Source organism: Cyrtonyx montezumae, unplaced genomic scaffold (assembly GCF_038088225.1).
Source record: "Cyrtonyx montezumae isolate F1298 unplaced genomic scaffold, pur_monq_1.0 scaffold_48, whole genome shotgun sequence".
NCBI lineage: Eukaryota > Metazoa > Chordata > Aves > Galliformes > Odontophoridae > Cyrtonyx > Cyrtonyx montezumae.
Genome location: NW_027072054.1, coordinates 250061 through 277138, shown reverse-complemented (window position 1 = coordinate 277138; position 27078 = coordinate 250061). Strand labels below are relative to the sequence as shown.

General features: G+C 46.6%; 2 protein-coding genes across 2 annotated transcripts; one reads left to right on the top strand and one right to left on the bottom strand.

The window, feature by feature from the left end:
• Positions 1-13468: 13468 nt before the first annotated feature.
• Positions 13469-15790, top strand: LOC136055789 (olfactory receptor 14A16-like). Its single transcript, XM_065747667.1, has 2 exons — positions 13469-13990; positions 15593-15790. The coding sequence occupies exons 1-2, from the start codon at positions 13469-13471 to the stop codon at positions 15788-15790; spliced, it is 720 nt and encodes a 239-aa protein (XP_065603739.1).
• A 2608-nt stretch (positions 15791-18398) lies between these two features.
• On the bottom strand, positions 18399-24323 carry LOC136055788 (olfactory receptor 14A16-like). Its single transcript, XM_065747666.1, has 4 exons — positions 23802-24323; positions 22006-22199; positions 18843-19005; positions 18399-18422 (listed from the first exon to the last, which is right to left on the bottom strand). The coding sequence occupies exons 1-4, from the start codon at positions 24321-24323 to the stop codon at positions 18399-18401; spliced, it is 903 nt and encodes a 300-aa protein (XP_065603738.1).
• Positions 24324-27078: the final 2755 nt, after the last annotated feature.

Below are 27078 nucleotides of genomic sequence, written 5' to 3'. Positions count from 1 at the left end.
CGGTGGTCAGTACTTAAATGACGTTTGGGAGAGGTGGAGCCAGGCTCCCCCCCTTCCAGTCACACAGGTATATCACCTCCACCTGAGCCCCCATGGCTTACTCGGAGCTCGCCTCAGGTGACCAAACAGTGTTTCAGGCCGTGATTCAGCAGTTCTCATACAGTTAGGGTTAGGGTTAGGGTTATGGTTAGGGTTTTTGTTAGGGTTAGGATTTTGTTATGTTTGCGGTTAGGGTTGGGGTTACTGTTATGGTTAGGTTAGGGTTAAGGTTAGGGTTTGGGTAGGGTTAAGGTTAGGTTTGTGGTTAGGGTTAGTGTTAGCATTAGTTTTAGGGTTAGTGTTAGGTTTAAAGATTTAGATTTACAGTAAGTTTTAGGGTAAGTTTTAGGTTATTGGATAGGGTTAGGTTTAAGATGTTTTTAGGGATAGGGTTAGGGTGTTAGGGTTAGGGCAATGGTTAGGATTAAAGATTTAGTCTTACAGTAAGTGTTAGGGAAGGATTTAGGTAATTTCATCGGGTTTGGTGAAGATAGGATTTAGTAATAGAGTTATGTTTAGATTTTAGATTTGTGTTAGTGTAAGGTTTTGGCTTAGGGTTATAGTTAGGGTGCAAATTAGGGTTGGGGTTAATGTTAGGGTTAGGGTTAAGTTATAGGGTTAGGGTTAGGCTAAGATTTAGGATTAAGGTGAGGGTGAGGGTTAAGTTTAGGTTTAAGTTTATGTATAAAGTTTTAGTTTTACAGTAAGTGTTAGGGAATGTTTTAGGTTATTGGATAGGGTTGGGTATATGATTGGATTTGGGGTTTTGTTTAGGGTTTGTGTTAGCTTTAGAATTAGTTTTAGGGTTAGAATAAGGGTCATGGTTAAAAATTTATTCTTACAGTAAGTGTTAGGGAAGGATTTATGATATTTCATAGGGTTAGGTGAAGATTGGCTTTAGCAATAATGTTATGTTTAGATTTTGGAATAGTCTTAGGTTAAGGTTTTGGCTTAGGTTTAAGGTTTGGTTTAGGGTTGCGGTTAGGGTTAGGGTTACGGTCAGTTTTAACATTTAGGTTAGGGTTGAGTTTAGGCTTAGGTTTAGGGTTACGGTTAGGGTTAGTGTATAGGTTAGGGCTAGGGCATGAGATAGGGTTAGGGTGAGGGTTAGGGTGAGAGTTACGTTATGGGTTCGGTTTCGGTTTGGGATCTGGTTAGGGTTAGGGATTGGTTTACTGTTAGGTTTAGGGTAGGGATAGAGTTGGGTTTAGGGTTAGGTTTAGGGTTAAGGTTAGGGGTAGGGTTTGTGTTAGAGTTAAGGCCATGACAGGATTAGGGTTAAGGTTAGGTTTAGATTTAGTGTTAGGGTTAGTGTTTGGTTTATAGATTTAGATTTACTGTAATTGTTAAGGTTCAGGTTTGAGTTAGGGTTAGGGTTAGTGTGGGGTAAATAACTCCCAAGGATGGTACTTCACAAAGAAATAGTATAGATGATGGTATATTTTGAGTTGTTCTATATAGATAGTATACAAATAATACAAAAGATGGCTCACCTTCAGGATGATAAGGCTCGCAGGGGACTCCACGTGGGAGGGATCTTTGAGAAGAGATCCTTTCCTGGCAGTGGTCAGTACTTAAATGGTTTCTGGGAGAGGTGGAGCCAGGCTCCCCCCCTTCCAGTCACACAGGTATATCATCTCTACCTATGCTTCCATGGCTGACTCGGTGCTCAGCTCAGGTGACCAACCAGTGTTTGAGGCTGTGTTTCAGCAGTTCTCATACAGTTAGTGAATGGTTAGGTTTAGGGTTATTTTTATTGTTAGAATTAGGGCCATGTTTAGGTTTAGGTTAGGGGTTAGGGTTAGTGTTAGGTTTAAAGATTTAGTTTCACAGTAAGTTTTAGGGAAAGTTTTAGGTTATTGGATAGGGTTAGGTGTAAGATTAGATTTAGGGTTAGGGTTAGGGTAAGTGTTAGTGGTAGGGCAAGGGTTAGGGTTAAAAATTTATTCTTACAGTAAGTGTTAGGAAAGGATTAATATAGTTTCAGGGGGTTGGGTTAAGATAGGCTTTAGTAATATTGTTAATTATAGATTTTGTATAAGTGTTGGGGTAAGGTTTTGGCTTATGTTTAGGGTACGGATTAGGGTTTGGGGTTAGAGTTAGGGTTAGGGTTAAGGTATAGGTTTAGGGTTTATGTAACCTAATAAGTTTATTAGGTTACCGCGGATATTTATATCATGTCAGATGCTAGTTACATGAAGCGAATCCTTTGTTCTTAGTTAATTACATCTGTTACTTACAAAATCATTGTGCTTTGTTACTGATCGCCAAACTGATTGTTTTGTTCATGTATTCGTGTGATAGTTCTTTATACTTTGCACCTGTTCTTTGTCACTGAATGTTCAGAGTTGTACAGACCTACCCAAGATCACTTCATATACCTCTCCCTTTCAGGAGATGTTATCTGTAATTTTATGCAACCCTTTCAGGCCGACTTGATAGGTCTGTATGCTCTCCTCATTCCACCCTTTTCTTTTTAATTTTTAAATTGTAGGTAGGGGTCCTATATTTTTTCGTTGCTCCATCTGAAGCCTTTTCAAATTAATGCTAATCCATGATATTTGCTCTGTGATTATTTTTATGACACATGGGCTGATCAGTAAGATCACAAAGATTAGTATACCTATAACAATAATACTATACAAATTATGTTTAAAAGATTCGAATGACGGGAAAGATGCTTTCAGGGTTTCTACATCCCAATCATGTCGCATAACAACTTTTTCACAGAGGGGCGATGTTTGATTAATTTGAAAACATATAGGTAGACCATTAAGTTTTCCAGTATAGTTGATTTTAGCAGAGAAAGTTCTAATATGTGTGTCTGAATACTGTCCCATAAACATTTTTTAGTTATTATAAATAGGAATGTCTATTTCCTCATCGCACGTAACAGGATGAATAACTGGTGGATTAGGGATAAAAGCCCAATATGTATCAGCTGCACATCCTCGTCTTAGAATCTAGAGGGTGCTTAGTAGAGTAGGGCTAGTAGTTGAATTCTTCGACGTTGGATGTTTTCCTCATTCCGATTCAGGGACAATCTTTGCATCTTCCGTTGTAGTTTTCCCATTCTTGTTTTGGGCATGGCGTACGCAGCGCTCTGGGATCCAGTGAGATGTCTCATCTGTGGGAAATATACAAACATATCCTCGACCCTACATTAGTACTGGATCTGGACCGTGCATTTTTCTGTCTACTGGATCTTTCCAGAAAACCAAAGGTTTCTCTTTTCGTGATGGATTCCAGTGCCTATCGGCAGCAGTTAATCCATCATCATCAAAAGTTAAAAAATTCAGAACAAATAATGCATGAGATATTAAAGAGAAAGGGGTATCTTTAATCCCAATTCCCCATTTCCCCTTCTTTACTTTATTTAGTTGCTTTTTCAGCAGATGGTTATATTTTTCATTGATACCCTGACCTTGAGGATTGTATGGGATCCCCGTTTTGTGTTGAATGTTCAGTTGTTGGCAGAATTTTTTAAAAGCTTGACTGGTATAGGCAGGACTGTTATCGGTTTTTATAAAGCTGAGTCTGAGTCTTCTATTAATCTATCTGAAGTTTGTAACAGCCTAGCTACCAAATCCTGGTAGGGTTCATCAGGACCCTGCCTTATTTTGGTCAGTTCCTCTTTTCGTACTCCAGATTTCGGTGAATTTTTTTTTCATTTTTTTCTCATTTTATTTGTTTATTCATTTATTTATTTTCAGGCAGCCAATCCAATTTCTCGTATGAAATCATAGGTTTGCAGGTTATGAGTAAGTTGTTGAAATACTCCTGCAAAATTACCTGCTCCTACCAACTGATCATAAGTTATTCCTAATTGCTGACACTGCAGAGAGCGTACATAGGAATCACAACGCTCAAAATAATCAGAAGTCCATAGTAAGTATTCTCCCCCACTCAGTACTGCTTTAGCTAAGGATATCCGGTCTGCTGGCGGGAGCATTTGAGATGTAATTGTCTGTAAAATTGCAAGAGTAAAGGGAGCTGTGGGTCCGTATTGCACGCTAGCAACTTTCAATTCTCTCAATTGTTTAAAAGGAATTGACTCATAGTCATTAAGAAATCCTCCCGCTTCATTTTGTCGTTGTATCACTGGGTATGCCTGTACTGAAAATCCTTCCATTATTTCACCAGCCTTTCTGGCTTCTTTTAAAGCTAACCGTAAAGGAGAATCTTGCATTATAAGATCCTCTGGTCCTAAAGATGGGGGCATAGTGCCTTCTCAAAAAGCTGGCAAAATATTAACAGGCTGCTTGATTGCTTGCGCCTGAACCCCGACTTCTTTTATGGCTGGGAAGGCAGCAAGTTCTTTGTGATGGTATTGGGCTGCTTCATTATTTAATTCATCCCAATCTTCAGGGCTTAATTGTTCATTTTTTATATTATTTTTGAGGGATTTTTGCGGGGACACCAAAGGTTGCTCGTATCTAGGAGGGGAAGGTGGAGGGGCAGAGGGCATGGGAGGGAAATTATCGAGAGATATTGACCGTACTAATGGGGTCGTAACGTAATGCGTTTCCCTGTGCCACTTCTCATTACCTATGTCTCCCCTCAGATATTCCTTAACTAAAGACCATAGAGTAAAAGTATCTATAGGGACCTTTTCAGGTCCGTGAACTGCATAATATCCCTGAATCTTATCTCCAACTTCACTCCATGTTTCTAGATTGATAGTGCCATCTCTAGGAAACCAAGGGCACACAGTTTCTACAAATTCTAAAAACCAATCTATTTGTTTCTTAGTAACTTTTATCCCTATTGCCGTTAAAAGGGATTTTAACATTGCAGCAAATATACTACGCTCCGTGCTGGAGGCTACCCCCATTTTGTTTATGTCTGTCAATGACCAGTCCTTAACCCTTTCCCAATAACTCACCAACTGCGGCTCATAGGGCAAGCGACGTCCTGTCCCTCGGTGACCGATGTTTCCTGGGTTTCGGCACCAAAAAACGAAAACCAGCTCACAAGGACGCATGAAGAACATACGGGCTACTGCTCTGCTGGCATGTAGCAAAGTTTATTTGAATAGCAATGTTATTTATATCATGTTAGAGGCTAGTTAAATGAAGTGAATTGCTTGTTCTTAGTTAATTACATCTGTCAGTTACAAAATCATTGTGCTTTGTTACTGTTCGCCAAACAGTCTTGTTCATGTATTCATGTGATAGTTCTTTATACTTTGCACCTGTTCTTTGTCACGGAATGTTCAGAGTTGTACAGACCTACCCAAGATCACTTCATACACCTCTCCCTTTCAGGAGATGTTACCTGTAATCTTTATGCAACCCATTCAGGCCAACATGATAGGTCTGTATGCTCTCCTCAGGGTTAGGGTTAGGCTAAGTGTAGGATTAGTGTTAGGGTTAGGGTTTAGGGTTAGGGTTAGGGTTAGGGTTAGGTTTAGGGTTAGGGTTTAGGGTTAGGGTTAAGGTTAGGGTTAGGTTTAGGGTTAGGGTTAGGGTTAGGTTACGTTGCTTTTGGGGAAGGGTTAGGGTTTGGGTTACGGTTAGAATTAGGGGTTACAGGTATGGGTTTGGGTTGGGGTTGCGGTTGGAGTTGGGGTTTGTGTTAGTGTTAAGGATAGGGTTAGTTTTAATCTTACCGTTAGAGTTAGTATTTGGTTTAGAGTTTGGTTTTGGGTTAGGATTAGGGTTAGGGTTAGGCTTAGGTTTAGGGTAAGGCTTCAGGTTTTGGGTCATAGATTAGGGTTAGGGTTAGTGTTAGGTTTAGTTTTAGTGTTAGGTTTAGGGTTAATGTTAGGTTTGGGGTTAGGTTTTAGGGTTGGGGTTGTGTTTGTTGTTGCGTTTGGGGTTGGTGTTGGAGTTTGGGTTAGGGTTAGGGCTTGTGGTTGTGTTTTGTTGTGAGTAGGGGTAGTGGTAGGAGTAGGGTTAGTTTTTGTTTAGGGTTAGTATTAGGGTTCGAGTTAGGGTTAAATTAACGGTTTAGGGCTAGATTTCGGGTTAGGGTTAGGGTTAGATGTAGGGGTTAGGGTATAGGTTTGGGGTCAGGGTTGGGTTGGGATTAGGTTTGGGTTTGGTGTTGGGTTAGTGTCAGGGCTATGGTAAGGGTTAGGGTTAGAATGTAGGCTTAGGTATTAGGTTTATGGTTAGGGCTTTGGTGTTAGTGTTGAGGTTGGGGTTTGGGTTTGGTTTTGTTTTAAGTTTATGGATAGGGTTAGGGTTTTGGGGTTACTGTTGGAGATGGGGTTGGTGTTAGGATTAGGGTTAGGGTTAGGGGTTAGGTTTAGGGTTTGGGTTAGTTAGTGGTAGGGTTAGGGTTAGGATTGGGGTTATTATTTGTCTTAGCTTTAGGGTTATGTTTAGAGTATAGGGCTAGGTTTTAGGGTTAGATTTAGGGTTAGGGTTTGAGTTATGTTTTAGGGATAAGGTTTAACTGGGGGTTTTGGTAAGCTTTAGCGTTTCGGTTAGGATAAGGATAAGGTTATGTGTTAAGGTTAGGGTTAGAGATAGGTGTTAGGCGGTTGTTAGGGGTTGGGGTTGGTTTTTGGTGTTGCGGTTGTTTATAAAGGATATGGTTAGGGGATAGGTTAGTTTTAGGATTAGGGTCAGAGTGAGGGTTAAGTTTTGGGTTTGGTCTGGGTTTGGGATAGGTTTAGGGTTTGGCTTTTGGTTACTGTTAGGGTTAGGGTTGGGTTAAGGTTAGGGTTAGGGTAGGGTTAGGGTTAGGTTTAGGGTTAAGGTTAGGGTTTGTGTTAGCGTTAAGTTTAGGTTTCGGGTTAGTGTTAGGTATATAGTTTTAGATTTAAAGTAATTGTTAGGGTTAGGGTTAGGGCTTGAGTTAGGGTTAGGGTTAGTGTGGGGTATATATTCCCAAGGACGGTTCTTCACAAAGAAGTATTATAGAGGACGTTGAGTTGTTCTATATAGATAGTATACAAATAATACAAAAGAGAAGATGGCTCACCTTCAGGATTGTTGTAGGTGTGAAGAACAAAACACACCAATTGTTACCAACAGGAAAAAATTTATTGAGCAAGCAAGAAAAGAGAAAAACAGCCCTGGCAGCCAGGAGTCTCTGCTCCACCAGAGGTGCGCAACGGGGGCCTCCCGATCAAACTTTTTATAGTCTCTTATATCTGCATTTATGTTTATCATTCCCATCCTGGGCTGCGCTGGCTGTTATGTGGTGGTCGTTCTCTGCCACCTGGTGGTTTAAATGAAAAGGGCCATAGGCCTCTTCAGCTTTGATCAAACGTGCTTAAGAGGAGATTTTCACTTATTTTTCTTTTTTCAGTTTCTTAGAAGGTCACTGCTATTTGTTGTTCATTGTCCAGTCTTTAGAACTAAGCACTGTGGCTCCAATTTGCACAAATTCCAAAGTTCATAGACAAAACATTTATACATCTATTTTGAGACTTCTACAAACTACATAGTTTTCAGAAATCAAAACACTGAAAAAACACTGACACATCAGTCTTGAGACAGTACGATTAACAAATACAGCACTCATTTTTATCACAAGGATGATAAGGCTCACAGGGGACTCCACGTGGGAGGGATCTCTGAGAAGAGATCCTTTCCCGGCGGTGGTCAGTACTTAAATGACGTTTGGGAGAGGTGGAGCCAGGCTCAACCCCTTCAGGTCATACAGGTATATCAAGTCCACCTGAGCCCCCATGGCTTACTCGGAGCTCGCCTCAGGTGACCAAACAGTGTTTCAGGCCGTGATTCAGCAGTTCTCATACAGTTAGGGTTAGGGTTAGGGTTAGGGTTAGGGTTAGGGTTAGGGTTTAGAGTTAGGGTTAGGGTTAGGGTTAGGGTTAGGGTTAGGGTTAGAGCCCCGTTAAGGTTAGGGTTACGGTTAGGGTTAGGGTTAGGGTTAGGGTTTGGGTTAGGGTTAGGGTTAGGGTAGGGTTAGGGTTAGGGTTAGGGTTAGGGTTAGGGTTAGGGTTAGGGTTAGGGTTAGGTTGGTTAGGGTTAGGGTTAGGGTTAGGGTTAGGGTTAGGGTTAGGGTTAGGGTAGGGTTAGGGTTAGGGTTAGGGTTAGGGTTAGGGTTAGGGTTAGGGTTAGGGTTAGGGTAGGGTTAGGGTTAGGGTTAGGGTTAGGGTTAGGGTTAGGGTTAGGGTTAGGGTTAGGGTTAGGGTAGGGTTAGGGTTAGGGTTAGGGTTAGGGTTAGGGTTAGGGTAAGGGTTAGGGTTAGGGTTAGGGTTAGGGTTAGGGTTAGGGTTAGGGTTAGGGTTAGGGTAGGGTTAGGGTTAGGGTTAGGGTAGGGTTAGGGTTAGGGTTAGGGTTAGGGTTAGGGTTAGGGTTAGGGTTAGGGTTAGGGTTAGGGTTAGGGTTAGGGTTAGGGTTAGGGTTAGGGTTATGATGGACTCAGCAGCTAATTTCCCCTGGGGCACATTACAGTCTAAAGAGCCCTCGTGTGCCCTGTGCCTTCCTGTCATCTTCTTCAAGTGTTCAGAACTTGTACAGCAAGTTGGAGAAGTGTCTGGAGACAGTCTAAAGATGAAGAGGCTCATGAACATCTAATAGGCCAAATTGTTTATTTAATTACAGTCTGGCTTCAAAAAGAATTTGGAGCGGCACTCAGCAATGGATGTTGATCCAGGATGTCCCCGAATGTTCTGATACTGTGCAGACAAACATCCTCCTCAACTTTCCCACCCCATTTCTACTCACATTGGCCCCATAGGGAATGCATGCCTTTTCCTCTGAAGTCACCCTCTCAGTGTTAAACCTCCTTTGCACGGACTCCACCTTGCTTTCCTCAGAGAACCAGCTGCACATGGACAAAGAAAGATTTTTTTTTTTTGTGAACAAACAGAAAGGAACACGATGCAATTGAATGAACAGTAAAACAGTTTTCAACTGCATGCCATGTCCAAGCTGCATCTCATAAAGCTTGTCTTTCACAGGGAACATTTGTATAAGAAATGAGTTAGACAGAGATAGGAAGGGATAGATATAAATACAGTTAAGGAGTTGTCAGAAGAGTTCATTTGACTTTGGACAGATGGATGGAGCAAGTTCCAAACTCCCTGATGGTCACGAAGCAGCCAGGGAATTGGGAGGTATCTGAGTGAAGACCGAGCAAGGGATGGGGGAAATCTGGAGAGCAGTGGGAAGAGCATGTGTCCAGACGACCTGCTGAAAACATGCCCTGACTTGTGGTCTTTTTTTTTTTTATTCTTTTTTTTTTGCAGTGTTACTGACATTAGCATCTTTCAAAAAGGAAAGAAGATCCATTTGTGCCTTGCACAGAGCCTGGTGCCCCCAAAACATCCTGCCCAGAACTGCCAGTGGCAGCCCTCAGGGTTTGCACTGACTGAGTCACACTGTGTACTCTTTTCATTTCCTCAGATCTTGTTTTAGATGGTCACACACAGCACAGGATGCTTCATGCCCTGTAAACATCTGCTCTCTTCCCATCAGCAGTCATCCATAGGGTCCCAAGATAAGCCAGGCTGGAAGAGAACCTGGGGGATGTCTGCAGCCCAACCTGTCAGAAAGAGGGACACACCATGAACCTGATGAATTTTGCAAGCCTCCATGGGCAGAGACTGCAGAGCCTCATTGGATGACATGCACCAATTCTTGTATCAGCTGGGTGTGAAAAAGGTGCTTTTCTGAAGCACAGGCCAAACCTCTCTTTTATCTCTCAACACGCACCATGGGGAAGGGCCTGGCTTTGTGCTCTCCATCACGTCCTCCAGGTTCTGGCAGGCTGCAGTGAGATTCCATTCAGCCTTCCCTTCTCCAGGCTGGACAGGCCCAGGTCCCTCAGCCTCTCCTCACACGTGAAGTGTTCAAACCCAGTCCTCTTGTTTGAGCCTTCCCAAGCCCCGTTCAGCTTGCTGACATCTTTCTTGTCTCGAGCATCTGAAATGGGAAGGCACTACTCTGGGTATTGCTTTCCCCCCTTCCAGCCCAAGCCATTCAAGGATTCTGTGATTTCTGTCAGTCTCTTCCAACTCTGGATCCTGTTTCCTTAGGAGTTCACCTCTTCTTGCATCAGCATTTCCCAACTGTCTCTGGCATTTAGGCTACCAAGAGGCCCAATCCAACTGATAAACAGTGAGATCAGGAAGGAAATGAGTATCAGTGATTTTTCCATGTCCTGTCTCACCAGGTTCCTTGCTCCGTTCTACTGTGGGCCCACAGTCTCCCTAGCCTTCCTTTTCTTGCCTACACATTTCTTTAAGCTCTACCTCCCTTTGATATGCCTGGACACGTTCAATTGCAGTGGAACTCTAGCTTTGCTAAACTAATCTCAGCAAGAACACTGGGAAAAATCTCTGCATTGCTCTGTTTGGGTTTGATCAGGGCGATCTTTCCCATTCCTGCAGGACTTCTGACATTGCTGCTTGGCTTTCTCTTCCTTGGAATGGACTTTTTCTACTTGGAAGTTCTGGTCCTTAGGTCGATAACACCTTTTTTTATCCTATTCCCCTCAGAGCCTTACCTTGCCTTCCCGTACCCCACAGACATTTGAGGAAGCCAAGCTGTGTTCTGCTGAAGCCCAAAGTTGTGAGCTTCTCTTTTGCCCTCTCTACAGACACCTGAGCTCCACCATGCCATGGCCACTGCAGCCCAGGACGCCTTTGACCTTCACATTCCTCACAAACCCTCCTTGCTGGTGAGTATGAGATCCAGCAGAGCACCTCTTCTCTTTAGTTCTTCTTAGCTTGGTCATGAAGCTGTCAGCTGTGCTCTCCAGGGATCTTCTGGATGGCTTATGCCCTGCTGTGCTGTCTCTCCAGAAGATGCTGGAGTGAGTATAGCCCCTGACTGTGACAAGGGCCTCAAAATGTGAGGCTCCTGTTTGTCTTTTTAGGTCCCCTTCCTCTTGTTCTTCCTGATCAGGAAACCAGTAACATGCACTGCTGGTCTCCTCTTTAAGCCATTTCCATCAGTTCACAGTGGGATCCTCTGCCCTCTCCAGGCAGAGCTCAGTGTGCTCTCACATAGAGAGCAGTAGCCTATCCTTGTCTTCCTTGACCACCCCCTGTGAAGAGTCCTTATCCCTCTTTTTCATAGCTTCACAGGTGGGAACCATCCTGCCATGTTTCTGTGATCCAAGAAGATCCTAGGTCTGCAAATGCAAAAAGATTTCTAGCTCAAGGAGTTCATAGTTTTGGTGTTCTCCTTAGTGTAAAGACACTTTAGAAAGCTTTCCATTCCCAAAGCATCACTGGATGTATCCTGGCTGGATCCTGTGTCTACACAATGGTAGTGGTGCTCAGAAGGTGGCACGCGAGCAATAGAGCCATTGTGGGGCTTGGAGCTGTCCAGCCAGCACCAACACTCCTAGGGCATGACTTCCCTGAAGGTGCTGTGCTGCATTTTGCCAGCTGGCTGTGGGTGTGCTGGAGACCCGAGGGAACTGCCATTCAAAAGAGAGCCCAGAACAAACTCAGGTGTCATCATTGAAGGAGCATAGGTGTGTCCTAGCTTTGTAATGCCTTGAACTCCAGAATATGGCACAGATGGAGCAGAGACAATGACCTGGCTCTTACGCTGAGCTCATCCATTCGGTCAGCGGTATAACTCGGCATGCTCCAAGGGGACAGGTGAAAAATGATACTCTCAGGTGTCCTAAAATCAGAGCTCTGGTGTAATTTAGGATGGCCAAGAATACTCCCATTCACATTTGGCCCCCAGATAATGCTCAGAAAGGAGGTGGCTATCTCTGAGGTTGTCTACCACAGCTTGCAGGCAGTGTTGCCCACATCTAGGAGCACCCCAGGCACCTTGTTCATCAGCAATTGTCTGTAAGTGAGCAAGTGACTCTCCTGAAATTTTTACACATGGATGGTGGTGAGGCTCTGGAACAGACTGCCCAAGGAGGTGGTGGATGCCCCATCCATGGAGGCATTCAAGGCCATGTTGGATGGGTTGTTGGACAACATGATCTGGGGGTTGGCAAGGCTGCGCATGGCAGGGGGGTTGGGAGTGAGTGACTTTAATGCCCCTTCCAACCTAAGCCATTCTACGTCTCCATTATGTGTGATTCTGTGATCATCCAGCAGCCTTTCAGAAGCTGTTGGCCATGGAGACTCATGGACATCTCCAGGGAGATGGGGAGAAGAAAATCACATCCTCTCCCGCTGAGTTGGGCTGGTCCCCTGGGACACAAGGAGCTCATACAAGCGGGCAGAGCTGCAGAGAAACAGCTGTGCCCGGGAGCAGTTTCTGTGCACCACGTATTAATGCTGGGGGCATGATCTGCAGGTGACGGGGAGAAGAGAGAAAGGAGAGGGAACTTACAGGATGTGTGGGATGTGAGCAGGCTGTGAGCTCACTGGAGCAGCATTACTCACAGCCTTTAACACAGTAAGTCTCTCGCTTCAGGCAATGCAGCTGCTTTTCCTGGAGGGATCAGTAAATCGGGGTTATCTCATGGCAGCTCAGGCTGCAATCGCTCGTTGTTTCTTTCTCATGGAAAAAGACCTGCTCCATCTGAGGGCTTCCCTGCTGCAACGTCAGAACACAGCCCTGAGGGCTGCGTGTGCCAGGACGGCTGCAGGCTGTGCTGCTGGGGGTGCAGCTGGGTGCCCAGGGCTGTCGTGCAGAGCAGGGTCCCTGCTGTGCCCCAGGGGCTGTGCCGGGGCAGGGACTCTGCCTCCTGCCAGGCTCAGCACTCAGCCTGCCCGGGGAGCTGCCCAGGGTGCTGTGGGGAGACGTGTGGGCAGGGCAGGGGACTTCTGCTGCCACAGCTGCTGTCTGGGGCGGGGCATCACAGCTCCACTGCACCCCAGAATGTTTCCAAGGGTGCTTTGCAAGAGGAGAGACAAGGCAGGGATTTTCCATTTGCTGTTCTTAGGGAAGGGGAAAGGGTTGGAGGCAGGAATCTGAAAGGAGCTGGGAAATAGCAACACATCTCTGAGAATCCTGCATTGCTCCTTTCTCAATCTGCTGTTCTGTGAACAGTCTCCTAAGATGCTTTCAGCCTTCCCTCTCCAAACCTAATTGCACAGAGTTTGGAATGAGAGCTCTGAGTGCAGATGGGGTAATGGTATGGGATGTGGAAACTGATTGTCTCTGAGGATGGTCTTGATTTGTCATTATCTTCTGCACTCCTAACAGCAACTCCACGCCCAGGAACAGCAGAGCAGATGCCCAACAGCAGCTCCATCAGCGAGTTCCTCCTGCTGGCATTGGCAGACACGCGGCAGCTGCAGCTCCTGCACTTCTGGCTCTTCCTGGGCATCTACCTGGCTGCCCTCCTGGGCAACGGCCTCATCAGCACAGCCGTAGCCTGCGACCAGCGCCTGCACACACCCATGTACTTCTTCCTCCTCAACCTCGCCCTCCTCGACCTGGGCTGCATCTCCACCACTCTCCCCAAAGCCATGGCCAATGCCCTCTGGGACACCAGGGCCATCTCCTACGCAGGTTGTACTGCACAGGTCTTTTTCTTTTTGTTTTTGTTTTCAGCAGAGTATTCCCTTCTCACAGTCATGGCCTATGACCGCTTTGTTGCCATCTGCAAGCCCCTGCACTACGGGACCCTCCTGGGCAGCAGAGCTTGTGCCACCATGGCTGCAGCTGCCTGGGGCACTGGGTTTTTCTTTTCCCTGCTGCACACTGCCAATACATTTTCTATACCACTGTGCCAGGGCAATGCCATGGACCAGTTTTTTTGTGAAATTCCACAGATCCTCAAGCTCTCATGCTCGCAATCAGACTACCTCAGGGAAACTGGATTTATTGTGGTAAGTGTTCTTGCCATATTTGGGTGCTTTGTATTCATAGTGCTGTCCTACGTGCACATTTTCAGGGCCGTGCTGAGGATGCCCTCTGAGCAAGGCCGGCAAAAAGCCTTCTCCATGTGCCTCCCTCACCTGGCCGTGGTTTCCCTGTTTGTGGGCACGGACTTCTTTGCCTACCTGAATCCCCCTTCCCTGTTCTCCCCATCCCTGAACCTGGTGGTGTCATTTTTGTACTCAGTAGTGCCTCCAACACTGAACCCCCTCATCTACAGCATGAGGAACCAGGAACTCAAGGATGCAGTGGGGAAAATGATGGCAAGGACACATTTCAGGAGGGATTAACTTCTCATCTTTCTCTACAAATGACTCACTGTTGTTTCTGTAGCAGGCTCATATTATGCCTTTTCACCTTTAAAATGCTTATTTATTTCTATTAATTGATACATTTTTTTTGCTGTTCATTTATATGTGTGAGTGTGTAATAAATATTATTGGTTATTATTCCTAAACATGCGTTTGGATTCTGTCTGCTTCTACTGAGGCATCACGCTGCTCTCTATCTCCTGGAGCCCATACGAATTCTGGGTCAGTGCTGACTCTCACACAGCCTCTGTTCTTATCTCTGTATCTATAGAGAAATGAGATGCCAGCAGGCACTGTGGAGGTGATACAGGCTGGATTAGCAAAAGGGATGCACGTTTTAGCCTACGGACCAATAGATTAGTTCATCAAAAGGAATCCAATTGTGCTTATCCTGAAACTTTTTCTTGGGTTGCATATAAATTGTTTTGACTTATAGTGCACCAAATTAGAAAGTTGCTCGTTACGTTATAACAAGCAATGGGAATTTGCCATACTGGGGAGAAAAGAGCTAGCAGGTCATGCAGAGGGCACTGTGTTGAGGAGGAAAATGAAATAAAAGGGAGGAAGTAGGTGCTGTAGGAAGGAGGATGTGAGGAGTCAGGGGCTGTGCTGGGGGCACACCTCCGTAGCCCTGCATGCATGCTGCCCCATGCGGTGCCTGCACAGAGCTCCCAGGGGCTGCCTGAGGGGTGGTGGAGCCGGGCTGTCCTGCAGAGGGGAATGGACACGGAGACACTGTGCTGAAAGGCTGGGGCCCCAAAATCACCCCGGAACTCAGCAACCCCAGATGTGCTGTGCTCACCTTGCCTGGCTCTGCTGCTCTCTCACTGCCCCTCCTCAACAGGACAGGGGGGAAATAAATTAAACAGCTCTCAGGTAGAGACAAAAAGCACCTTATTTTTTCCTTGCTTAGAGCCTAATGATAACAAATGTTGTGTATTAATGGCTGAAATGGAAGTGATTTGCTATGTTTGTATTTCAGTTTTGTTGTCTCACATCCTGACCTTTTCTTTAACATGGAACAATAATAACTTCCTAAATTAGCCCTGTGTACAAGTTAGTTATTGCTGTTCTTACTGTCCGACCCACACTGTTGTGTCACTGTAGAGCTGGGAACGATTCACCTCTCAATGCTTTGGACATCTGCTGAACTGCAGACACTGTCAGTCACAGTGCTCTGGATTCCTAAGTGAAGGTTGCTAAGTTACAGAAACACTCTTATCTACCAGGTGCCAGCTGCAGGTACTGCAAGGCAAAGAAACAATTTAATGAACAATTTAATTGTATGTGCTATAAAAAGATGTGTTTTACTGTAACACAACCTTAGTTCTGAGATTCACCTGTACTTCTGAAAGGCCTCTGGCATGGTCCCACATCACTTCCTTATCTCTATGAAGAGATATGAGAGATGGATTTGAAGGGAGGACACTTCATTGGATGATAAATTGGTTGGAAGGTCGCAGCCAAAGGGCTGTGAGAAAGGGCTCTCAGGTAAATGGTTTCCAGCAGCTGGAGGCCAATCACAAGGGGTGTCCCCAGGGGTCATCCTTGGGACCAGAGCTCTTCAATGTCTTTATCAGTGGCATGGATGATGAGATAGAGTGCACCCTGTCCAAGTATGCTGATGACAACAAGCTGAGTGGTGCAGTTTTAACAACAGAATTAAGAGATGCCATCCAGAGGGAGCTAGACAGGCTTGAAAAGTGAGCCCAAGGAAACATCATTCAACAAGATCATGTGCAAGGTTTTGCACTTGTGTGGGGACAGTCTCTGATATGAGTACAGACCAGGAGAACTCCTTGAGAGCAGCTCTGCAGGGAAGATCTTAGGGGTCCTGGTAGATGCAACCCTTAACACGAGCCAGCAGTGCACGCTTGCAGCCTGAGTCCAAGTGTACCCAATTATGCTCATCCTGAAACTTTTTCTTGGGTTGCTCTGGTTTCGCTTAGGATGGCCCTGAATACTCCCCTTTACATCTGGCCCCCAGCTGATGCTCAGAAAGGAGGTGGCTATCTCTGAGGTTGTCTGTCGCAGCTTCCAGACACTTTTGTGTAGGGGATCTTTGAAAAGAAGTGTAAGCAGTCCTTGCCATAACGTTAGCAGTTGTTTGAAAAGTAGCACACAAACAGAACAGAAACTGTGTAGAACAGCAGAAAGGCATTTACCAGCAAGAGGAAGATGCGTGCTTTGGCCACAGTCGCGACTAGATGAAACAACTGGAACAAACATAGCAGGTGCAAGATCGTATACTGTGAACCAACCAGATCTTAGCACATATTGTCTTCCTGTGTATATATGTTTTGAGTTATTGCTTAATAAACAAACATTAGCTTGCAAAAAAAAAAAAAAAAGAAAAAAAAAAAAAGAAATAGCATCCAGCCCTCACAGTAACTGGTATTCCGTGTTTTTACTTATTGTTTTTTCAATTGTTGTATTGTAAATAACTTCTGCATGCCATAGTGAATGATGAAAAACATCTGGATTATCCACTGGATGGTATATGAGTAACAACACTGGTCATGGTATAACAAAAATGGGTGATTTTTCTGTGGTACCAATGTTGCCTTAAGAATTAGAATTATTAGATATTATTTAGGTTGCTGTGCGCTATTTTTTTTCTATTTTTAGTGATAGATTAAATATAAATTGTACAGGATTTATGTTTCCACTGCTGGAATCCACGGAAATAACTTTTTTTAGTGTAGTCTTATCTTTTCATTATGATGTTATTAGCCTATCAATTAGCTTTTTCTTAGTTTGTCAAGGCAAAACCAGGAAAGGAATCCCAGATGAAACCAGGAAAGGAATCCCAGACAAAGGGATGACACTGTACTGTAGAATGATTCACTCTCTTTCATCCACTAATCAGAATTTTAAAAATATGACTATGCATAACTTGAGACAAAGGCACACACTATCTTACTTCAATTTACCATATGATTCTAACAGAGAATGCTTGGGTATTGCCCAACAGATGTTTTAGTTCACTGATTCTTTCAATTGGCACCTATGTCAGGGGCCTTTAGAAGAACGATCTTGGGAAGGAACAATTACCTGCCATGAGAGAAAAGGTCTAGGAGGAGAAGCGGTTCACTGATTAAGTGCATGTTTTCTCCTTTGCCACAAGTGGACATGCCCTCTATTGCAATAGCAAGTAAAAAACCTTTGTTGCTTCACCAAGATCTTTGCCTGATAACGATTGATTCTGAGCTTTTCTTGTGCAAGAAAACATGAGGGAGGTGTGGGGATAGAGGGGAGAGTGGAGACAGAGGGGGGAATGTGGGGATATGGGGCACAGAGACCCCATTCCCTCCCAAATGGGGGCCTCAGCAGAGCTTTTGGTTTCGCAGGACCCCAGTGCTGCCCGTTGGCTGAAGCCGTGGGTACAGCTCTCAGCACTTGGGGTTGGTGGGTGCCTGCTCCCATGGCGTGTTTGGGGCTGGCTTGCGGAACCTGGGACCTGGCACTGCAGTGGAGAACGTCTTCGTGTCTGAGCACACCCTCCCTGGGCCGGAGGTTGTAGCCACATTCCAGGGAGGGCCTCAAGGACTCTGACTTTCCCTGTCTGGCCAAGTCTGGGGCAGCATTACGGCAGCTCCCATGGTGCTCTCGGAGCTCATTAAAGCTATTTTCAATTCGAGATAAACGTGGGGAGATTCTCCCATGGTCTGTCCCATACCGTCTGGACAGGCTGCTGCTCTCAGGCACACGGGATCCACGATCTGGCTCTGATGGTGCCTGGCTGGTGGTGCTGGAAGTACTGCTCTCTAGTGCCGGGGAGCCTTGGGATGGCCCCAGTCCCTGCTGGCTGGTGGTGCTGAAGTCTGTAAGGGAGGCAGGAAGATGAGCAGGATTGAACTCCTGCCTGGGGATGGGATTGACTCCCACCTCTCCAGGGTAAAGGGACATAAGCAAGGCCGCCCTGAGCATGCAGCACACAGCTGTTTGCCTCTTACTGGTGCCCTCTCCAGCGCAGGCATTGTACTCCCAGGTGGAGGTGCTCTCACTCAAGTTGGAGCAGCACCGATGGGTGCCCTGTGCAGCGCAGGAGTGCAGAGCAGCAGCTCCCAGGGCATGGGGAAACAAATGGGTTGTGGACATGAGGACTAATTGACCTGAGCCAGAGAGTGCCTGGCACGGCTCTGCTGCTCAGTCCATGCTCCCCAACCCTGCACTGAGGCTGTGATCCCATGCAGAGCCCCAGAGGGCTGCTGAGGTAACTCACCCCGCTCCCTCTCCCTGCTCCCTGCCATGTGGGTAACAGCACTCGCTGGCATTGCAGCGCTCGTGCCTCTCTGGTAGTGATGCATATGCATCATTGTCCTCCCACGTTGGCCTCCTGTCAGAGAAGGGAGGGAACGTCATGAGCACCCACTACGCCAGAAATAAAACTAATCCATGGCATCCCTCCTCCTCCACCCAATCCCCAGCTCCAGCTTCCCAATGATGCTGAGGCCTGGTTTAATGGCAGCAAAGGGCCAGGCCTGCTGGGGTTGTCAGTCCCTGGGCAGGAACATCTCATGTATCCTCACATCTTGTGAACTGGCTGAAAGACACCAACCTTACTGGGTTTCAGATCCCCAGGATGAGCATTTCTGGGATAAACTTGTCCCTGTCTCTGCAGAGGGGACACTGGAAGCAATAAATTCCAGCGCACATGGCCTGTTTCTGCAGCAGAAACACAAGTAGCATCAGCGTGAGCGGGACCTGATGCTGCTAAGCTCCCGCCGTTCCCACGGGGCAAGGGAAGGGCTCTTACCTGGACGCAGGCCCGGTGGGACCAGGTGTGTTTGCAGGATGGGCACACCATGGTGCCATATGAGCTGCTGTCCCCCACGGGGTCCATGCAGATGATGCACATGGTGTCCTGCACTGGCACTGCCTCCACTGCCTGCTGCGGGCGGTGCTCCCAGCAGAAGGACCTGCGGGAAGATGGGAGGGGTGGGCAAGGTGAGAAGTGCTGCGAGGAGGGCAGAGGAACACAAAGGAGCCCCAGGCTCTGGCTCTGGCTCTGGCAGGCTGCTGGGAGGTGTCAAGACACATTCCTCGCTACTTTGAACAGAACATCAACAGCCAGCCCTACTGATGCTGCTGGATTGTCGTGTGCTGTCAGCAGAAAAAGAACGGACTCTGCCACTTTATCAGAGTGATAACAGTGACAGTTTATAGGAAAAAAATACAACTCTTAAAGAATACAAAGCATACTCCTGATTGTTTGCAGGTGTGAATCACATGTAACACCTCCATAATCAATTGGTAAGGGGTTAGCATGAGGCAGTCATGCACCTAAGTTTCTTCTCTGATTTGTTGGCAGCAAGCAGTTTCTTACCTCACCCTAAATTGTAACTTTTTGCTCTTCTGCTAGTACAGCTCTTTTTCTGCTTATGCATCTCTCTTTTCTTGCTGAATTTGTCAAGGACTGTGACTGACCAGAGTCTGTATCACACGCACCACAGCCTGTAGGCCTTAGACCTTAGCCTAGGCACACATAATCATGTCCTCCACTAGCCAAGTATGTCTCTATAGTGTGCTGCACCCACATGCCCACCCACCCACTGGGATTCCAGTGCTGAGGGGGCTCTGCAGATTGTAGAGTAAATAACTCCTAATGACGATACTCCACCAGGGAATAGTATAGAAGATGGTATATTTTAAGTAGTTCTATACAAACAGTTATACAGGTAATACAAAAGAGAAGATGGCTCACCTTTAAGATGACAAGGCTCGCAGAGGACTCCACATGGGAGGGATCTCCAAGAAGAGATCCTTCCCTGGTGGTGGTCAGCCCTTAAATGGGGTTTGAGAGAGGAGGAACTAGGCTCCACCCCTTCCACCCACACAGGTATATCACCTTCACCTGTGCCCCCATGGCTGACTTGGTGCTCACCTCAGGTGACCAATCAGTGGTTCAGGCCGTGATTCAGCAGTTCCCATACACAGATGGACTCTGGTTCTATCTTTGCCCTTCTGAGGACTGCATGCTGCTCCCGGTTCCCTAACTTCCACAAACTGCCTCCAAAATTTTACTAACTCCCTCTCAAGTGCTCCTGATTTGTCCCAGGTTCTCCCAGAATTACCCCTAAAGTGCCCCCAGTGACCTGAAAAAATCCCCAAACTGCTCCCAATTGCTGCAAACCACCCTGAAGCTGGGACTCTGCCCACATCAAAAGGGGCTCTGAGGCACCGCAACACAGACAATCCCAGCGTGTGCTCCACCTGTGGGCCGCATCGGAACCAATCGCCGCCCGGCTTTCACCCATACCATGCAGAATTGAAAGCGAAACCAAAAGCTCTGCTGAGGCCCCCATTTGGGAGGGAATGGGGTCTCTGTGCCCCATATCCCCACATTCCCCCCTCTGTCTCCACTCTCCCCTCTATCCCCACACCTCCCTCATGTTTTCTTGCACAAGAAAAGCTCAGAATCAATCGTTATCAGGCAAAGATCTTGGTGAAGCAACAAAGGTTTTTTACTTGCTATTGCAATAGAGGGCATGTCCACTTGTGGCAAAGGAGAAAACATGCACTTAATCAGTGAACCGCTTCTCCTCCTAGACCTTTTCTCTCATGGCAGGTAATTGTTCCTTCCCAAGATCGTTCTTCTAAAGGCCCCTGACATAGGTGCCAATTGAAAGAATCAGTGAACTAAAACATCTGTTGGGCAATACCCAAGCATTCTCTGTTAGAATCATATGGTAAATTGAAGTAAGATAGTGTGTGCCTTTGTCTCAAGTTATGCATAGTCATATTTTTAAAATTCTGATTAGTGGATGAAAGAGAGTGAATCATTCTACAGTACAGTGTCATCCCTTTGTCTGGGATTCCTTTCCTGGTTTCATCTGGGATTCCTTTCCTGGTTTTGCCTTGACAAACTAAGAAAAAGCTAATTGATAGGCTAATAACATCATAATGAAAAGATAAGACTACACTAAAAAAAGTTATTTCCGTGGATTCCAGCAGTGGAAACATAAATCCTGTACAATTTATATTTAATCTATCACTAAAAATAGAAAAAAAATAGCGCACAGCAACCTAAATAATATCTAATAATTCTAATTCTTAAGGCAACATTGGTACCACAGAAAAATCACCCATTTTTGTTATACCATGACCAGTGTTGTTACTCATATACCATCCAGTGGATAATCCAGATGTTTTTCATCATTCACTATGGCATGCAGAAGTTATTTACAATACAACAATTGAAAAAACAATAAGTAAAAACACGGAATACCAGTTACTGTGAGGGCTGGATGCTATTTCTTTTTTTTTTTTTCTTTTTTTTTTTTTTTTGCAAGCTAATGTTTGTTTATTAAGCAATAACTCAAAACATATATACACAGGAAGACAATATGTGCTAAGATCTGGTTGGTTCACAGTATACGATCTTGCACCTGCTATGTTTGTTCCAGTTGTTTCATCTAGTCGCGACTGTGGCCAAAGCACGCATCTTCCTCTTGCTGGTAAATGCCTTTCTGCTGTTCTACACAGTTTCTGTTCTGTTTGTGTGCTACTTTTCAAACAACTGCTAACGTTATGGCAAGGACTGCTTACACTTCTTTTCAAAGATCCCCTACACAAAAGTGTCTGGAAGCTGCGACAGACAACCTCAGAGATAGCCACCTCCTTTCTGAGCATCAGCTGGGGGCCAGATGTAAAGGGGAGTATTCAGGGCCATCCTAAGCGAAACCAGAGCAACCCAAGAAAAAGTTTCAGGATGAGCATAATTGGGTACACTTGGACTCAGGCTGCAAGCGTGCACTGCTGGCTCGTGTTAAGGGTTGCATCTACCAGGACCCCTAAGATCTTCCCTGCAGAGCTGCTCTCAAGGAGTTCTCCTGGTCTGTACTCATATCAGAGACTGTCCCCACACAAGTGCAAAACCTTGCACATGATCTTGTTGAATGATGTTTCCTTGGGCTCACTTTTCAAGCCTGTCTAGCTCCCTCTGGATGGCATCTCTTAATTCTGTTGTTAAAACTGCACCACTCAGCTTGTTGTCATCAGCATACTTGGACAGGGTGCACTCTATCTCATCATCCATGCCACTGATAAAGACATTGAAGAGCTCTGGTCCCAAGGATGACCCCTGGGGACACCCCTTGTGATTGGCCTCCAGCTGCTGGAAACCATTTACCTGAGAGCCCTTTCTCACAGCCCTTTGGCTGCGACCTTCCAACCAATTTATCATCCAATGAAGTGTCCTCCCTTCAAATCCATCTCTCATATCTCTTCATAGAGATAAGGAAGTGATGTGGGACCATGCCAGAGGCCTTTCAGAAGTACAGGTGAATCTCAGAACTAAGGTTGTGTTACAGTAAAACACATCTTTTTATAGCACATACAATTAAATTGTTCATTAAATTGTTTCTTTGCCTTGCAGTACCTGCAGCTGGCACCTGGTAGATAAGAGTGTTTCTGTAACTTAGCAACCTTCACTTAGGAATCCAGAGCACTGTGACTGACAGTGTCTGCAGTTCAGCAGATGTCCAAAGCATTGAGAGGTGAATCGTTCCCAGCTCTACAGTGACACAACAGTGTGGGTCGGACAGTAAGAACAGCAATAACTAACTTGTACACAGGGCTAATTTAGGAAGTTATTATTGTTCCATGTTAAAGAAAAGGTCAGGATGTGAGACAACAAAACTGAAATACAAACATAGCAAATCACTTCCATTTCAGCCATTAATACACAACATTTGTTATCATTAGGCTCTAAGCAAGGAAAAAATAAGGTGCTTTTTGTCTCTACCTGAGAGCTGTTTAATTTATTTCCCCCCTGTCCTGTTGAGGAGGGGCAGTGAGAGAGCAGCAGAGCCAGGCAAGGTGAGCACAGCACATCTGGGGTTGCTGAGTTCCGGGGTGATTTTGGGGCCCCAGCCTTTCAGCACAGTGTCTCCGTGTCCATTCCCCTCTGCAGGACAGCCCGGCTCCACCACCCCTCAGGCAGCCCCTGGGAGCTCTGTGCAGGCACCGCATGGGGCAGCATGCATGCAGGGCTACGGAGGTGTGCCCCCAGCACAGCCCCTGACTCCTCACATCCTCCTTCCTACAGCACCTACTTCCTCCCTTTTATTTCATTTTCCTCCTCAACACAGTGCCCTCTGCATGACCTGCTAGCTCTTTTCTCCCCAGTATGGCAAATTCCCATTGCTTGTTATAACGTAACGAGCAACTTTCTAATTTGGTGCACTATAAGTCAAAACAATTTATATGCAACCCAAGAAAAAGTTTCAGGATAAGCACAATTGGATTCCTTTTGATGAACTAATCTATTGGTCCGTAGGCTAAAACGTGCATCCCTTTTGCTAATCCAGCCTGTATCACCTCCACAGTGCCTGCTGGCATCTCATTTCTCTATAGATACAGAGATAAGAACAGAGGCTGTGTGAGAGTCAGCACTGACCCAGAATTCGTATGGGCTCCAGGAGATAGAGAGCAGCGTGATGCCTCAGTAGAAGCAGACAGAATCCAAACGCATGTTTAGGAATAATAACCAATAATATTTATTACACACTCACACATATAAATGAACAGCAAAAAAAATGTATCAATTAATAGAAATAAATAAGCATTTTAAAGGTGAAAAGGCATAATATGAGCCTGCTACAGAAACAACAGTGAGTCATTTGTAGAGAAAGATGAGAAGTTAATCCCTCCTGAAATGTGTCCTTGCCATCATTTTCCCCACTGCATCCTTGAGTTCCTGGTTCCTCATGCTGTAGATGAGGGGGTTCAGTGTTGGAGGCACTACTGAGTACAAAAATGACACCACCAGGTTCAGGGATGGGGAGAACAGGGAAGGGGGATTCAGGTAGGCAAAGAAGTCCGTGCCCACAAACAGGGAAACCACGGCCAGGTGAGGGAGGCACATGGAGAAGGCTTTTTGCCGGCCTTGCTCAGAGGGCATCCTCAGCACGGCCCTGAAAATGTGCACGTAGGACAGCACTATGAATACAAAGCACCCAAATATGGCAAGAACACTTACCACAATAAATCCAGTTTCCCTGAGGTAGTCTGATTGCGAGCATGAGAGCTTGAGGATCTGTGGAATTTCACAAAAAAACTGGTCCATGGCATTGCCCTGGCACAGTGGTATAGAAAATGTATTGGCAGTGTGCAGCAGGGAAAAGAAAAACCCAGTGCCCCAGGCAGCTGCAGCCATGGTGGCACAAGCTCTGCTGCCCAGGAGGGTCCCGTAGTGCAGGGGCTTGCAGATGGCAACAAAGCGGTCATAGGCCATGACTGTGAGAAGGGAATACTCTGCTGAAAACAAAAACAAAAAGAAAAAGACCTGTGCAGTACAACCTGCGTAGGAGATGGCCCTGGTGTCCCAGAGGGCATTGGCCATGGCTTTGGGGAGAGTGGTGGAGATGCAGCCCAGGTCGAGGAGGGCGAGGTTGAGGAGGAAGAAGTACATGGGTGTGTGCAGGCGCTGGTCGCAGGCTACGGCTGTGCTGATGAGGCCGTTGCCCAGGAGGGCAGCCAGGTAGATGCCCAGGAAGAGCCAGAAGTGCAGGAGCTGCAGCTGCCGCGTGTCTGCCAATGCCAGCAGGAGGAACTCGCTGATGGAGCTGCTGTTGGGCATCTGCTCTGCTGTTCCTGGGCGTGGAGTTGCTGTTAGGAGTGCAGAAGATAATGACAAATCAAGACCATCCTCAGAGACAATCAGTTTCCACATCCCATACCATTACCCCATCTGCACTCAGAGCTCTCATTCCAAACTCTGTGCAATTAGGTTTGGAGAGGGAAGGCTGAAAGCATCTTAGGAGACTGTTCACAGAACAGCAGATTGAGAAAGGAGCAATGCAGGATTCTCAGAGATGTGTTGCTATTTCCCAGCTCCTTTCAGATTCCTGCCTCCAACCCTTTCCCCTTCCCTAAGAACAGCAAATGGAAAATCCCTGCCTTGTCTCTCCTCTTGCAAAGCACCCTTGGAAACATTCTGGGGTGCAGTGGAGCTGTGATGCCCCGCCCCAGACAGCAGCTGTGGCAGCAGAAGTCCCCTGCCCTGCCCACACGTCTCCCCACAGCACCCTGGGCAGCTCCCCGGGCAGGCTGAGTGCTGAGCCTGGCAGGAGGCAGAGTCCCTGCCCCGGCACAGCCCCTGGGGCACAGCAGGGACCCTGCTCTGCACGACAGCCCTGGGCACCCGGCTGCACCCCCAGCAGCACAGCCTGCAGCCGTCCTGGCACACGCAGCCCTCAGGGCTGTGTTCTGACGTTGCAGCAGGGAAGCCCTCAGATGGAGCAGGTCTTTTTCCATGAGAAAGAAACAACGAGCGATTGCAGCCTGAGCTGCCATGAGATAACCCCGATTTACTGATCCCTCCAGGAAAAGCAGCTGCATTGCCTGAAGCGAGAGACTTACTGTGTTAAAGGCTGTGAGTAATGCTGCTCCAGTGAGCTCACAGCCTGCTCACATCCCACACATCCTGTAAGTTCCCTCTCCTTTCTCTCTTCTCCCCGTCACCTGCAGATCATGCCCCCAGCATTAATACGTGGTGCACAGAAACTGCTCCCGGGCACAGCTGTTTCTCTGCAGCTCTGCCCGCTTGTATGAGCTCCTTGTGTCCCAGGGGACCAGCCCAACTCAGCGGGAGAGGATGTGATTTTCTTCTCCCCATCTCCCTGGAGATGTCCATGAGTCTCCATGGCCAACAGCTTCTGAAAGGCTGCTGGATGATCACAGAATCACACATAATGGAGACGTAGAATGGCTTAGGTTGGAAGGGGCATTAAAGTCACTCACTCCCAACCCCCCTGCCATGCGCAGCCTTGCCAACCCCCAGATCATGTTGTCCAACAACCCATCCAACATGGCCTTGAATGCCTCCATGGATGGGGCATCCACCACCTCCTTGGGCAGTCTGTTCCAGAGCCTCACCACCATCCATGTGTAAAAATTTCAGGAGAGTCACTTGCTCACTTACAGACAATTGCTGATGAACAAGGTGCCTGGGGTGCTCCTAGATGTGGGCAACACTGCCTGCAAGCTGTGGTAGACAACCTCAGAGATAGCCACCTCCTTTCTGAGCATTATCTGGGGGCCAAATGTGAATGGGAGTATTCTTGGCCATCCTAAATTACACCAGAGCTCTGATTTTAGGACACCTGAGAGTATCATTTTTCACCTGTCCCCTTGGAGCATGCCGAGTTATACCGCTGACCGAATGGATGAGCTCAGCGTAAGAGCCAGGTCATTGTCTCTGCTCCATCTGTGCCATATTCTGGAGTTCAAGGCATTACAAAGCTAGGACACACCTATGCTCCTTCAATGATGACACCTGAGTTTGTTCTGGGCTCTCTTTTGAATGGCAGTTCCCTCGGGTCTCCAGCACACCCACAGCCAGCTGGCAAAATGCAGCACAGCACCTTCAGGGAAGTCATGCCCTAGGAGTGTTGGTGCTGGCTGGACAGCTCCAAGCCCCACAATGGCTCTATTGCTCGCGTGCCACCTTCTGAGCACCACTACCATTGTGTAGACACAGGATCCAGCCAGGATACATCCAGTGATGCTTTGGGAATGGAAAGCTTTCTAAAGTGTCTTTACACTAAGGAGAACACCAAAACTATGAACTCCTTGAGCTAGAAATCTTTTTGCATTTGCAGACCTAGGATCTTCTTGGATCACAGAAACATGGCAGGATGGTTCCCACCTGTGAAGCTATGAAAAAGAGGGATAAGGACTCTTCACAGGGGGTGGTCAAGGAAGACAAGGATAGGCTACTGCTCTCTATGTGAGAGCACACTGAGCTCTGCCTGGAGAGGGCAGAGGATCCCACTGTGAACTGATGGAAATGGCTTAAAGAGGAGACCAGCAGTGCATGTTACTGGTTTCCTGATCAGGAAGAACAAGAGGAAGGGGACCTAAAAAGACAAACAGGAGCCTCACATTTTGAGGCCCTTGTCACAGTCAGGGGCTATACTCACTCCAGCATCTTCTGGAGAGACAGCACAGCAGGGCATAAGCCATCCAGAAGATCCCTGGAGAGCACA